Source organism: Accipiter gentilis, chromosome 17 (assembly GCF_929443795.1).
Source record: "Accipiter gentilis chromosome 17, bAccGen1.1, whole genome shotgun sequence".
Taxonomy (NCBI): domain Eukaryota; kingdom Metazoa; phylum Chordata; class Aves; order Accipitriformes; family Accipitridae; genus Astur; species Astur gentilis.
Window position 1 is genome coordinate 3,997,114 of NC_064896.1, and position 14,243 is coordinate 4,011,356.

General features: G+C 44.2%; 3 protein-coding genes across 5 annotated transcripts; 2 read left to right on the forward strand and 1 right to left on the reverse strand.

Annotated features, from left to right (window-relative positions):
* Nucleotides 1-370: 370 nt before the first annotated feature.
* SYF2 (SYF2 pre-mRNA splicing factor) lies at nt 371-2,985 on the forward strand. Its single transcript, XM_049819756.1, has 7 exons — nt 371-460; nt 543-650; nt 1,034-1,159; nt 1,428-1,545; nt 1,668-1,758; nt 2,356-2,454; nt 2,566-2,985. The coding sequence occupies exons 1-7, from the start codon at nt 401-403 to the stop codon at nt 2,729-2,731; spliced, it is 768 nt and encodes a 255-aa protein (XP_049675713.1). The 5' UTR covers nt 371-400; the 3' UTR covers nt 2,732-2,985.
* Nucleotides 2,986-4,092: 1,107 nt separating this feature from the next.
* On the reverse strand, nt 4,093-9,835 carry RSRP1 (arginine and serine rich protein 1). Of its 2 annotated transcripts, none has more exons than XM_049819755.1 (6): nt 9,644-9,833; nt 9,371-9,426; nt 7,454-8,083; nt 6,965-7,119; nt 5,659-5,742; nt 4,093-4,610 (listed from the first exon to the last, which is right to left on the reverse strand). In XM_049819755.1, the coding sequence occupies exons 1-6, from the start codon at nt 9,730-9,732 to the stop codon at nt 4,425-4,427; spliced, it is 1,200 nt and encodes a 399-aa protein (XP_049675712.1). In that variant the 5' UTR covers nt 9,733-9,833; the 3' UTR covers nt 4,093-4,424. The 2 variants fall into 2 exon arrangements, 1 of the variants encoding a protein (XP_049675712.1); XR_007508455.1 differs by having other exon boundaries at nt 4,545-4,610; nt 5,659-6,148; nt 9,644-9,835.
* A 144-nt stretch (nt 9,836-9,979) lies between these two features.
* Nucleotides 9,980-14,110, forward strand: TMEM50A (transmembrane protein 50A). 2 transcript variants are annotated; one of them, XM_049819757.1, is made up of 7 exons: nt 9,980-10,157; nt 10,567-10,678; nt 11,086-11,198; nt 11,625-11,692; nt 11,896-11,988; nt 13,278-13,338; nt 13,641-14,110. In XM_049819757.1, exons 2-7 carry the CDS (start codon nt 10,586-10,588, stop codon nt 13,684-13,686), a joined length of 474 nt encoding a protein of 157 aa, XP_049675714.1. In that variant the 5' UTR covers nt 9,980-10,157; nt 10,567-10,585; the 3' UTR covers nt 13,687-14,110. The 2 variants fall into 2 exon arrangements, with proteins under 2 accessions (XP_049675714.1, XP_049675716.1); XM_049819759.1 differs by lacking the exon at nt 9,980-10,157 and adding an exon at nt 10,167-10,385.
* Nucleotides 14,111-14,243: the final 133 nt, after the last annotated feature.

Consider the following 14,243-nt stretch of genomic DNA (forward strand, 5'->3'; position numbering starts at 1 on the left):
GCCGGCAAGGCCGGGGTCACCTTCCAACAGCCCCTCACGACCCCGGGCTCCTTCTAAATCAGGCACCAGAAAGGGGAGAAGACGACCAGGAGGCCATTGCAGCAAACCCAGCTACCAGATGTTGGCGGGGAGCAAAACTGGAACCCTCCCCAGCTCCAAGCGGGGGGGGGGGCGTAAAAAAGCCCCGTAGGCGTCGAGGGGAGGAGAACCGAGGGCCGGTTTAGTGGCGGCGGGGGAGGCCTCGGCTGTGGGGGAGCCCCGGGCCCCGCCGCCGCCTCAGGAGGTGAGGGGATGGCGGCGGGAAAGGGGCGGCTGTACCTCCCGCCCGCTAGGGGGCGCTCGCGGTAGCTCTCCGGCAGGAAGCGGGCGAGGCCGGAAGCGGAAGTGTTTATCGTTCGCGATGGCGGCGGCGGAGGTGTCGGCGTTGGGCGGTTTAGGGGTTCCCGATCCCGATGGCGGGGTGAGGCGTCGGCGGTGACAGAAAAGGGAAGGGGGTTTTCGAATCCTTCCCGGTGCCGGTAGCTGAGTGTGGGTTGTTTTAGGGCTCCTCGGGCTCGGAGGACGAGGCGAGGCCTGGCACGGCGGCGGCGGCGGCAGCGCAGAAGCGGGAGGAACGGCTGCGCAAGTTCCGCGAGCTCCACATGAAACGGGTACGCGGCGGCGGCCGGAGCTGGACCGGTTCTTGCTCAACGGTGCCGTTGATACGCGGGGAAAACGAAGCGGAAGGGTCGGTGGGGGTTGCCCGGTCCAGCTCGGGCGCAGGCCGGCCGCGGTCCGGTGGTCCCGGGGGGGGGGGTTGCGCCGCCGGTTCGGTGCTGCCATCGCATCGGGGATTCCCCGGCCTGTCTCACTGCGGTACGCGCGGGTGACGGTTTCTTTAGCCCTTTGCTAAAAAGCAGCGTTTTACGTGGCACGATCGGTGACCGGTAGCCTGGCCCCGCTCCGGGACGGGCTCCTGCAATCCTCGGGGGCTCCGTTTTTCTCGTTTCTGCGATTGAGCGTTGCCGCGTGTAACAAACCGGTTCGTTCCTAGAACGAGGCTCGCAAGCTGAATCACCAAGAAGTGGTGGAAGAAGATAAAAGGCTTAAATTGCCAGCAAACTGGGAAGCCAAAAAAGCTCGGCTGGAGTGGGAGCTGAAGGTGGAGGAAAAGAAGAAGGTAAATGCAGAATTACAGCTCCCGTGACCCCTGCTGAGCCTCAGTCCAAGCGTCTGCAGTGACGCTGAGCCCCCTCTCGTGGTGGCCCATCAGTCTGGGGAGCTTATGCAGATGTTACCCCCACAAAATCCATCTCCTAATTAGACTCCTGGTTATCTCAATTACTGTCCTGCACTAGAGGTTGGCTGGACTGATCTAGGTAGTTCTAAGTTTGACGCTTGGCCACTGTCTTGTTGTTAAAAGTGAAGCGTTTTTTGTGCTGCGTTAGGAATGTGCAGCCAGAGGAGAAGACTACGAGCGAGTTAAGCTGCTAGAGATCAGTGCTGAGGATGCCGAGAGATGGGAAAGGAAAAAGAAGAGGAAAAATCCAGATCTAGGATTTTCAGGTAGTGGCCTAACTACGTAATTGTCTGTGTTCCTAATGAAAGCCTTTGTTAGTATTTCACCTGCAAACTGAACCATGAAATAAACAACCTTCACCTCGCCGTCAATTCATTTTCTTCCCAAGATTACGCGGCTGCTCAGCTGCGCCAGTACCAGAGGTTAACCCGGCAGATCAAACCTGACCTGGAGCAGTATGAGAAGCTGAAAGAGCAGTAGTAAGTTTTGATTTCAGTCATCTGGTACCATCTGTGGTATTTTTAAATTATTAGCAAACACTGAAGATTTAAACTAATCCTTACAGTGCAAGCACGTTCCTATATGCACTGTAATTTTAATTAACCTTTTAACATGATCTTAAAATGCATGACCTGATAATCTACTCCGCAGTCCCTGCTTCAGTAGGTTACCAGGGTAATTGATGAGGTTCCTTTCTTCAAACTGAGTTTGAAGACATATTTTGTCAATTAAATTGTATTTAAGTGCGTGAATCGATGACTCTTGTTTCTTGGAGTAGGTTTTGAGTTTTTTTAAGCAGCCTGGCATGGTTTAAGAACAGACCAACAGATAAGAACTTGCCAAGTTTGCATTCAGACAAATTTAGAATTTCAGTGTGTTTCTGTATCTCTTGTAGGCGTGTGCTAGTGTCTCTCAAAATAAAGAGAGCTTGTTAATATCAGCATGTTCTCATCTCAATCTTGGGCTCCCACAGTTTAGTGCCTTGAAATCTTCCATTAAAAATCAAAGCAGCAGTGAAATCTCAAAGCAATCAATACAGTTGTGTAAAATGCTGCCCATCTGTTACTCTTGTCCAGTGGTGAAGCGCTTTATCCCACATCCGACAGTCTTCTCCACGGAACTCACGTGCCATCTAAGGAAGGGGTTGATAGAATGGTTGCAGATCTTGAAAAACAGTAAGTAAATACAAAGATAAAACAACGAAGCGTGTGACATAAAGAAGCTTTGTGTAATCAGATCCACAGGATTCACCCACAGGTCTTCAAACACTGCTGCTTGTCTTACAGAATTGAAAAGCGTGAAAAATACAGTCGACGACGTCCTTACAATGACGATGCAGACATCGACTACATCAACGAGAGAAATGCCAAGTTCAATAAGAAGGCAGAGAGGTTCTATGGGAAGTACACGGCCGAGATTAAACAGAACTTGGAGAGAGGAACAGCTGTTTGAACTGTCATCTCCCACAAAGCACATACAACACCCCTGCTGCATCTATTAAACTTTGGTATAGAGATTTTGCAGGCAATTTCAAGTTGTATCAAAAAAACCCAGTTTGTAGACCTCATTAGCTAATTTGTAAAATCAATAGTATATTTAATGTAATAACTTGCATAAAACCTTCAGCTGTATATGGCTTTTACTTGCAGAAGTAATCAGCTTGTGTAATTTCATGTTCTAAATAAACACAAACTCTTATCACTTGATTTAGAATAAAGCTTGTCTTCACTCTTCAGTAGCTGGAGACTGGTAAAGTCCCTGAAAACACTTGTTTAGCAAGAAGGCAAAAGAATGTTCAAGGAACACGTGACCTTTCTGTGAAAAACAAGCCACCCTCAGCTGCCTGTCATGTGCCCAAGTTTGGAGTTTTTCCATGGGCAGCACCTGCAAAGCACAGCTGTCCCCTACCCAGGCAGCAATGCCTGTCCTCACCCACAGGGCATGGAACAGGGACACTCTCAAGCATTAACTTTTGTTGCCACAAAATACACAATCCTTAGTACGTCTGCTAGCCTTGTCTTAGCAATTTAATAGTTTCTTAAAGAAGCTTCCAGACTGGAGTTAAAAGTCAGTTTATTTTACTAACTGTTGATTTTTACAAAAAAATTAGTTTAACTCATTGCTCCAAAACCATGCAACAGCCTGTTGACTCGCATGCTTCTCTTCAGAGACCAGATGGAGGTCTGTGAGCCTCAGCACCAAGTGTGCTGTACTGCTAAATGGTGGCACTCTGAACAGCTACAGCCTCCTCCACTAACTTCACCAGTTGCTTACTACCTTACACAGGGAGCTTTTAAAAGCTGTTTTTAAAGCAACCGAAATCAAAACACAAGCCAGCACTGACTCAAGTTCAGCATTAGAAGTCAGCAGAAGTGACAGCTGCTCAGCTGCAACGCTTTCAACAGTTACTTAGAACAGTGACAGCATCACACATGGCAGTCAAGTACACATCCAACACAAGCTTTCCACTTGCAGAGGAGGCTGGGGGCAAATGAGGCTGGGGGCAAATGAGGCTGGGGGCAAATGAGGCTGGGGGCAAATGAGGCTGGGGGCAAATGAGGCTGGGGGCAAATGAGGCTGGGGGCAAATGAGGCTGGGGGCAAATGAGGCTGGGGGCAAATGAGGCTGGGGGCCCTGAACTACACACAGCCTGGACAGGAACAATTCCAGTGTATAATGCAAAATTTACTTTCTGTTGCACTTTGTGATAACAGTAGAGTAACAGAGAGCTAAACCTGGAAATAACCACTTAAAGGACACAAGTCAACTTAGAACCAAACACGGGTTTAATACTTGACACATTGAGAAGCCAGTGCAAAAACTAAAGTTTATTTACTTAAGTAAACAGTTACACAATGTAAATCGTGTTCAAAATAACAGCTACTGAACTATTGTTTAGAAAAAGTTACCCACCTGTAAGTTCTAGTCCATTAAAGCAATACAAAATATTTACAAATATACACAAGATTCCCATCTGTGGCTTCTGGATCACTGTGCTCTAGATCTGAAAGAGAAACCTAAGATTCCAAAATTAAGATCTCAATAAATACTCAGTATGAACAAGTCTTCAACCTTATCAGAAAATTTCAGATCTCACTACTGAAGTATGCATAATGCAGCAGTCAGAAACAGCGACAAAAATACGCTAGCGTGCCCGGAACGGTGCACTTTTAGGTGAGAAGTTTAAAAACGTTTTCTTCTCCTCCTTCTTGACAGGAACCCATTGCCCATAGGGACTTCCCTTTCTGTCATCTTCTCTTCCTGGAGAAATTGTCGGTTCTTTAACAACATGGCTTGCTGGCTTCTGTAGTACTGGTTTTGCCATTGTATTCTGGAAAAAGAAATTACCTTTAGTACATTCCTTCTCATTCTAGTGTTTCTAAGAGCCATCAATGTCAAGGGGCTGGTCAATTTGTACTGGTAAGACAAAGGTTTTCATACGCTTAACTGACACAGGATTCAGGGAAGCTGCTTTTTCCTTAGTTCTGCATTATTAAAACACATCCAAACATTTAATTTGAAATAAGTTCTGGTGTAAACCAGTTCTGGCATACACTTTTGAGCCTATAGTACAGTATAGGCAGTCAACATTAAGCACTGAAAGGTAAACATCTACTTTAAACACACTACTGTAGTGTGTTCACAGTGCTCTACTGTTAAAGGGCTGATCTCCAGGAAGGTAATTATCAAACCATGAAATTCAACTTGTCACTATCAATAGAGATCTTCAATCTGGCAACCAATGCTGGGGAAAGCCTAACACCGTGTCCTGGTTTTGGCTGAGACAGAGTTAATTTTCTTTCTAGTAGCTTCTAGTATAATGTTTTGGATTTAGTACAAGAAGAATGTTGATAATACACTGATGTATAAACACTACATAGCAACAACTAAGTCAAGGATTTTTCCGCTTCTCACACCCAGCCAGCAAGAAGGCTGGAAGGGCACAAGTTGCTGGGGGTGGACACAGCCAGGACAGCTGACCCAAACTGGCCAAAGGGGTATTCCATACCTTGTGACACCATGCCCAACATATAAACTGGGGGGAACTGGCCAGGAGGGGTGGATCACTGCTCAGGAACCAACTGGGCATTGGTCTGCGAGTGGTGAGCGATTGCCTTGTGCATCACTTGTTTTGTATATTCCAATCCTTTTATTATTGTCATTTTATTATTATTTTCTTCCTTTTCGGTCCTAGTAAACCATCTTCATCTCAACCCACAAGTTGTTGGCTTCTTTTTTCCCCCAATCCTCTCCCCCATCCCACTGGGTGGGGGAAGTGAGCAAGCAGCTGCCTGGGGCTTATGTTGTCAGCTGGGGTTATGCCATGATATGCAGGAGGGATGAAGTACTGGAATTCCATCTTGGGAAATCACACTTACATTAGGACTGAAAGAAATGCTTCTCTGTATGGTTGCTCTCTCCATTCCACTCTTGGTCATGTCTTCTGCTAGTCTTCTGGGTTGCTAGAGAAGAGCACACACAGCTTAAGTGGGAGGATACATTATACTGTGCAAGTTAAGGCAGTTACTAGATAGTATGAACTTTCTGGTAGAGTTGTTTCAGGCATTTACATCAAAAGTAGCTATAAGCTACTATATATGCAAACAGATCAACGCTGAACTCAATTCAAAAAGCATTCCGTATTTTTACCAATGTCATTGTGCCAATTCACATGTGACCTGATATCCATGCCCCAGTTACAGTTTAAAAAGGATTCAAATGATTCAAAGCATGGACTGCCATACAATGAAGTGTAGAGATAGAGCAAGTTGCATTAAGTTCTGCATATCCCTCCTGCAGAGCTTTGGATAATGACAATAAACTTATCTGCAAGTGATGCAGGCCTCTTCTTCTGTACTCTCTCAACATCTGGAATATATTGCATATATTATGAAAGGGATGCCTGTACCATTTGTCTAAAACCCTTAGTAAATTTACTTCCATTTGAAATAGCAGTATCTGATCAATGTAACAGTTATTGCAGTTTTGTTTTACCACGAATCAGGTTAACACACCATAACAACAGAGCCAAACTAAAATTCAAATTCAATTTAAGCTGCTCAAGTTTCTCCCTCCCTTAAATTCACAGCAGCTACAGCCCACAAGTCCCTTAATTACCAACAGATTTTCTTCATCATGTCTGGAACCATAGTCATGATTTCTATAAGACAGAAATAAAGTATGTAAAATGCATTGTGTGCTTGGGTATGTAATTTCTGGGAAACAGTTTGTTGCACATGAAAAGCTTTTAACAGTCAAAAAGGGTAGAAAGATTTAACCTTTAAAAAAAACCCACACTATTCACTAGGTTTGGTAAGGAAACTCCTCGCTTTAGGTCAGGAACACACAAAACTAGTCCAATTAATGGGCAATATCTTACTAGAAGAATAACTCAAAAGAACAAGCTACATTCACCTCTCCTTCCCAACCTATCACAACTGGAAAGCCTGCATGTACTCAGTGGATCAACCACCTCTTAAGAGTCCATATTACTTTCAGCTTAAGACAAAGTCTACAGTGGTTTCCAGAGTCGTTTTTAGCATTCTGGTAAATCTCAACTTTATGTTCAAGGGCTTGAATTCATCATCACAAAGTCCACACTTAAAAACTGTAACGCATCTATGCAGATGACAAGGTTTTAAAAGTGTTTACCTTTTCATTGAGAATACTCCAGTTCATACTTACCTCAGCTGACTCTCCAGGACCTTCATGCTCTTGTTTTTCATTTTTTATCTCTTTGGAAGGAGTAAGGATCTTCAAGCTTGCTGGCAAAACTATGTTATCTGTTCCCAGGGCTTTTGCAGCATTAGCTTTCGCAATTTCCAGGAGTTCCCTCTTGTCTACAAGAGGAAAAAAGTGTCATTCTCTTATGTTTAAATCAACACGTAACTACTCGTACAAGCCTAAAAACTGCAGGTTTACTATCAGTGCACCTATGTAAGCATCAACTGTGATGCATTTTCATCAGAACTTAGGAGATTTAGCTTCAGCTGCAAAGAATATGCTCTGAACTTTTTTTTAAATACAGTTCTATAACCACAGAGATTTTCCTCCACGTAGCCATTATCACTTATGCTCTATAAAGCAAGTATATAGATGAGAATTTGACTGTTAAAATATAAATTGTATGTTTTGAGGTTTTCACACAATGAAAGTCTCAAAAAAAAAAAGTACCTTTCTCACTCAAATGGAGAGGTGACCTACTCCGAGATCTTGTTCGTGACCTGCTTCTCCAGCTCCTGTAAGCCTCGGGATATATTGTTCGCCCAAATCCATAGTATCTTCGGCCTCTTGAACGTGATCTGCTTCTCGAATACGACCTTCTGTAATACGATCTTCCACGAGACCATGACCTACTGCGTGATCTATACCTTGGAGGAGAGCGGTAGTACCTCCTGTAGCTTCTGGCATGGTACCTTCCTCGGTATCTCATGTAGCCACGTGATCTTGACCGGCTTCTGGAATACGAACGGGAGTATCTTCTGTACCTTCGGGAACCATTTCTTCTAGCCCATGACCTTGATCTTGATCTGGACCGGCTCCAACTCCTGGAGGAAGCTGAAGAGGAACTACTTGAACTGGACTGTGAACTGCAAGAGGATCTGCTAGATGATCTTGTTGATGACCTATCACAACTTCGCTTGGATCTCAAAGATGACTCTCTTTTCTTCGGTGAGCTGAGGGTTAAGTCATCCATGAAGCCTGTCATATCTTCAGTTTTCCTAACCACCATTTTCTCCATGCAGGTACTTTCAGAAGCTGGTTCCGTTTTTATTGTTGTTCTGCAATACCCGGTCTCTGTTCCTGTTGGGCGTGGGGAGGGGGAAGCTAATCATTTACATGCATCAAGTCATTTATACAGCAACAGCAAACATGACACACAGGCAAAAAGTTCAAGGATAATTAAACACACCACCAATGCTCATCCAGTTTATCAGCATGTTTCGCACATGACAATTTTTAGTTTCATCATTTCCTCTCCTGTAGTCAGCCTTCTATAGAAAATAAAAAAAAGCTTCAGTTTAAACTGTGAGTAGTTCTGTGTGAAATTTTGAAGATAAGTTTGTGTGGGTTTAAAGTTCGTTGCCCTTTGTTTGCTAGGTAAGCACAAGCCTTCTGTGAAAAGGATACGAGTTAATACCTTTTTTTCCTCCAAACACAAGTTTCAAGGTAAATTATCTTTAATCTATTCTTAATGCAGCCTATCACATCTACAATGCAAAATAACCATGTGCCTTCCAGATCAGTACAAACTGAAGTTGTCTTCTTCAGTTCTATGGAGATTAAGTTTTACTGTTGTTGTCCAATGTGGGAAAGAAAAAAAACACCTTCAAGGTACAAAGCAGCCACTTCAAGATCTTAACCATATCATTTTACAAGATTATCTGCACAAAGCTACACAAATCCCAGCAGCATATATAGCAAACTGCTATTAAAAACATTCTCCATAACTAGTGAAAAATACAGCTAATGATTCACTGGATGTGACCTGTAAAGGACAGAACACTTGTTAAGTTTACATATTAATAATTAAAATGGCTGTCCCTCTAGTGGCAGCCATTTTATATCTACAAAGGTTACTGTATTCTAGGGTGTAACTATCTTATCACCAGTACTTAAACCCTGAGTTACGTCACCACTGAACAGTTTAAGGAAGCTTGCTTTATCACAAAATTGCTACGCAGTGGTCGTTGTAAACCAAAGTTACCAAATAGACCTTAAAACCCTACTGAAACCAATCAAGGGTACTAAGGTCTACACGAGTTTGAAAGAAGCATTCCCCTTGCTACTACTAAAGCCAAGGTTTGTCTACTTCACCTCTAAACAAAGGCCAAGGTCACAAGCACTACACAGGGCACAGCTAAGACAAAACAACTGACTAACTCCGGTCTCCTCCAACACTGCCCCCAGCTCCCATCGCTAAGCTACGCAGACATCACCGTTTCCAACAAGGTGCACATTGGGGGGACATCTCATATATCCCGACGGCACCGACCTGCACCCGGCAAGCCGCAGACGGGCACTGACCCCTTAGCGGGCCGAGTTCGGCAGGACGGCATTTCGCGTCAGAGACTGTTTACGGACACTTACCGCTGGGAGCCGCCGGACACCCCCGGTGCTGGTTCCCGTGAGACACCAGGGCGCTTCTGTAACGAAGAGGAACATAAATAACAGGTGTCCCCCACCCCGCCATCAGCCCGCAGCAGTGGTCCCCCAGCGCGTTCAAACACAAAACCGAGTAACGGCCTCCCCCCCACCACGGACCTCAAGAACCACTTTTTGGGAGCACACCCGCCCTCTCCCCCTATCCCAGGACTCCCAGGAGCTCTCGTCCCACCCCCCCGCCGTTCCCCACCAACTCACCGGCTCCAGCCAGCCGGGCTTCCCCCACACGGATCCTGCTCCAGCGGCGACGCCTGAGGAGACAGCCCCGCTTCATGAGTCACCCCCATAGCGACCGGCCAGGCTCCTCCACCCAAGAAACAAACGGCGACACAACCCCCGGCAGGACTTAGCCCTCACAACAGCCGCCGCCCGCTCCCGCCGCCCAGCAGCAACTGAGGGGAGCCGAGAACTTTCCAGAACCCTCCCCTCCCCTTACGTAACGGGGAACCAGGGCGCAGGCGCAGAAGGCGGGGGTGGGGGCGCCTTCCTTCCCCGCGCATGCGCGCCGCCCGCCATCCCTGCCCCGCCGCTAGTACTGCAGCCTATGCGCAGTAGGATCCGTTTGGGAGTCGTCTACAATCCAGTGCGCCTGCGCACAGCCGCCCCGTCTCTAGCGGAGGAGGGTCGGCTGAGCGCCGCGCATGCGCTGTGTGGGCGGGGTCGGTCGCGAGGTAGGGGAGGCTGGCGGCCAACGGTCGTTCCCCGCCCTCAGGTAAGCGGGGACGCGGTGTGAGGCGCCGGTTCGGGGCCTGAGCGCTCCCCGGATAGGGCGGGACGCTTGAGCGGAGCCTTCTCCTCCCCTCCCGGCTGGCCGTAGCCCCGCTAGATGTCTCCGGCCTTGGGTGCGGGAGGGCGGCGGAGCCCCCGCCTCCGCGGGCTGGCTGCGCTGACCGGCAGTGTCTTCGGTTTGTAGGCCGTCGCCTCTCCAGCGGTGTCCCGGGTGGGTGCTGGTGGCCAGGGTCTGTCAGCTGCTTTGCTCGGTCGTCCTTCGGGAAGGGGGCCCCCGCTGTGGTAGCTTTTACCGGTTCTAAGCTGCCTCGCACGGTGCGCATTGCTGTATGCCAGCTCCTGATGTGCGATGCGTTTCCTCTTGGAAAGAAAAGTCCCTTTTTCTTCTGCAGTTCTTCAGAGCGCTGAAAAATGTCAGGTTTTCTTGAGAGCTTGAGGTGCTCGGAGTGTGTTGATTGGGGAGAGAAACGAAACACGATCGCTTCTGTTGCTGCAGGAGTGCTGGTACGTACGGCTTTTCTTATGCTGCTTTTGGGCTTTTTAGATGTAGTCAGCTGTCGATGAGCTAAAAATTATTAGCTGTCTGAAGTAAAAGGAAGAACAAGGATACATAGTCCTTGTATGCAGGAGCAGAATTAACGACAAAATCTGTTTGGGGTGCTTGCATCCACGTGCTACTTACGTTTCGCAGTTTCTACCCATGTAATAACTATTGGGAGTAGGTAAATCTCTAGCTTTGCATTTAACCTTGTTCCTAAGTTGATGTCAAAACTAGTTACGCTATCAGTTGACTCTGGGTTGGAGACTGTAAGAATGATTTTATATATTAATGTTTTCTAGAGTAATCATATATTGTTAAAAGGCTCATGTCCGTATTTTAAGGTATTGTGCTTTTTATTCTTTTTTAATAGTTTTTTACAGGTTGGTGGATAATCATAGATGCTGCTGTAAAATACCCTAAAGTGGAAGACTTCAACCATTCATATCATGCTTGTGGGGTTATAGCCACTATTGCGTTCCTAATGTAAGTGTAACATCTTGATCAGAGCTACACACTCCTAGAACTTATTTTATGCAATTAATAAAAGAACGCATAGTATTAAATGGAGAGGTAACTAAGAATAACAAATCAAGTTACTATCTGAGTATCTCTAATATCTTTCTTATATTTATTGATATTGGATATCAAATATATTTGATATTTATAGTTGATATTTATAGTAAGGAACCATTTTTTAAAAATTAAGTATATAGTGCAGGTCTAAGTCTTATTTGTCTGGAGAAATGCTTTCCAAGTTTAGCCTTGTCTTTCTTTTAAAAAAAACAAAAAACAAACCACAACATCATCCTTTCTATATATGTTTCTGAGAACTTTCTCCTATTGTTTTGTAAACGCTTACTTCTTGCTTTACCTATGTTTACCCCGTTTTATCCTGTTTTGCTGGTACAGGATCAATGCTGTGTCTAATGGACAAGTGCGGGGTGACAGTTACAGTGAAGGCTGTCTAGGACAAACAGGTACAGTGGCGTAGGCTATTGTATAGCGATAGATCTGTGAAGCCCTTAGTCTTGGAAGAGTTGTAAGAGCTGTACCAGTGTGCACATTGTGTATCTGTGCATAGCTCTGGTGTGTGACAGGCGCTCTGAAACAAAAGCATGCTGAAAGTCACAAATGTCTGTACTCGGACAGAGGCACAGAACATCCCTATATCTTTTTCAAGGTGCTCGGATCTGGCTCTTCATTGGTTTTATGATGGCTTTTGGATCTCTGATTGCTTCCATGTGGATCCTTTTTGGAGGCTATGTTGTTAAAGGTAAGATACAGCATGGAATGTGACCTGATCCATTTTTGAAAATTTAAAGTATTTTAAATGACTATTGAATTTTAGAACTTATTTTTAGTTACATTTCTAGGCAGGGACAGTTTTAATATTTTTGTTCCCTACGCACCACTATTCCATACTATCTACTATTATTGGGATGGATTTTATCTACTTCTAAGGCACAAACTTCCAACTAGCCTCACTAGAAACACAGGTCTCAACTGAGAACTGGACTGATACAATTAGACTGCTGCAGTTATATGGGAATAATTCCCTGGATGAACGCTTATTCCCAGAATAAAAATTACTGACTTCATGCAGATTGCTCCCAAAGCCTATATGCTAAATTAGCAAAAGGGAAGAAATTAATTCAAATTGCCTATTTAAATTCATACCTTACCATGTACCACGGTAACTTTTTGTGAAGGCAAGTCTTGAGAAAGACGTGAAAACTGTAGTGTGTTAGTCTTTGTTCTTCAAAAGGAAGTTAGGTCACTTAAGTAAATGTAAAGATACTACTTGTACGTGGAGCTGAAGTGAATTTCAGACTAGTCAGGGCACATTGGTGGTTTTGTTTACATTCTTGTCAGCTTTTGCCTTACTCAATGCACAGGGGATTTTCAAGGAAACCTAGGTGTGTTAGTTGCATAGGAGTGCTAATGTGCATTCACATTTTGTGTGTCGATATATATGCATATATGTATATATATATAGACACACATGCATTCCAAACAGGATGTGCAGTCCCATGTAGTAATTACAGTCTTCATGAGCAATGCATTTGAGAGGCACATTTTTGGTTCTAGAACAGGACAGGCTTCTTTTATTTGGAAAGCTGAATGATGGCAGGGGAGCACAAAAGCGGTTGAATTAAATTTCCAGTGAGGTAAGGCTTATGCTTGTGTTCTGCATCACACCACTGAGCAACAGAGATTGGAGGCAACCATCTTGTTAGAGAAAGAAAGGGGTCTGCACAGTGCTGTCTTAATTGTATGAGAGAACAATCTGGCTTAGGCAGATTTGTTGTGTAGTAGCAACAGCACTAAGAGTTTGTTGTCACTTCACTCCTGCATCTTGGGAATCCTACATGGTAATGGATCCCTCTGTCAAACTTGGCTCCTTACCACTGCTTCACAGTGCATAGACTCCAGATATTCCTATTTAAATGAAACAGGTTATCTTTGTTAACAAGTGCAATTTAGTGTCTCTGAAATGTCAGAGATGTGATATGCTTGAAAATGACTTCCAAAAAATTTATGGAGACTTTTTTCTTGTGTTAGAAAAACCAGTAGTATACCCAGGAATAGCTGTGTTCTTCCAGAATGCATTCATCTTTTTTGGGTAAGACTATCTTCCATTGTTCATTTTTTGTCTAATTTGTTTTTAATGATAAAAACTGAAACTTGCTGTAATCTGTTTTTGGTTTGTTTTTTTCTTAAACCCTGTTTGGTAACTAGATACGTGTGAATAAACTGCTGGTAAAGGCAGTAGATCTCTGGGATCTGTCTGCATAGGTTTTGTTGCAGGACCAGGACTTCGATTTACAAATACTACAACTTGCTCCCTGAAATCATGTATTTAAAGTACTAGTTATTTGATTTGCTCCATTATGTATTCATGTCCCTTTATTCTGTTTTAAACAGAGGACTGGTCTTTAAATTCGGTCGCACGGAAGACTTGTGGCAATGAACATGCCTGTGGAAGTGCATTGGCCATGCTGTTTTTTTAACTGCACACTCCCAAATTTTGTAAAACCATTTTGTAAACAGTAACCTTCAATTGTGTCTAAAGATAAAATAAGGAAAACTTAAATCATAGCACTAAAAATTCTGGTTCTATTCTGTTTCATTTTTTTACTCTTGTATGTTGATTTAAATGTTGTAATGTTTTTGACAAATGTAAAATTGCTACGAGTAACAATGGCAGTCACTTTTATGATATAATGTTTGCTACAAGTAAATAGTATAGTGAAAAATGGATGTATTTAACCAGCTGTTTCTATGACGTTATCTACAGTCCAAGACTTACTAAATGCTTTAAAACAACTTTTTAACATATATTTATTAAATATTTCCTATATCTGGACAATATAACCATTTCTTCAATTTCAAAACTTACTGTGTGTGGCTTTTCTTGCATAATATAGAACTATGCTGCTTTGGGATTCTCCCCCCCCAATACTTAATTTATCCTGTGGCAATAATGGTGAGTAACAACTTACAGCTGCTGTGGATGACATTGTAGAG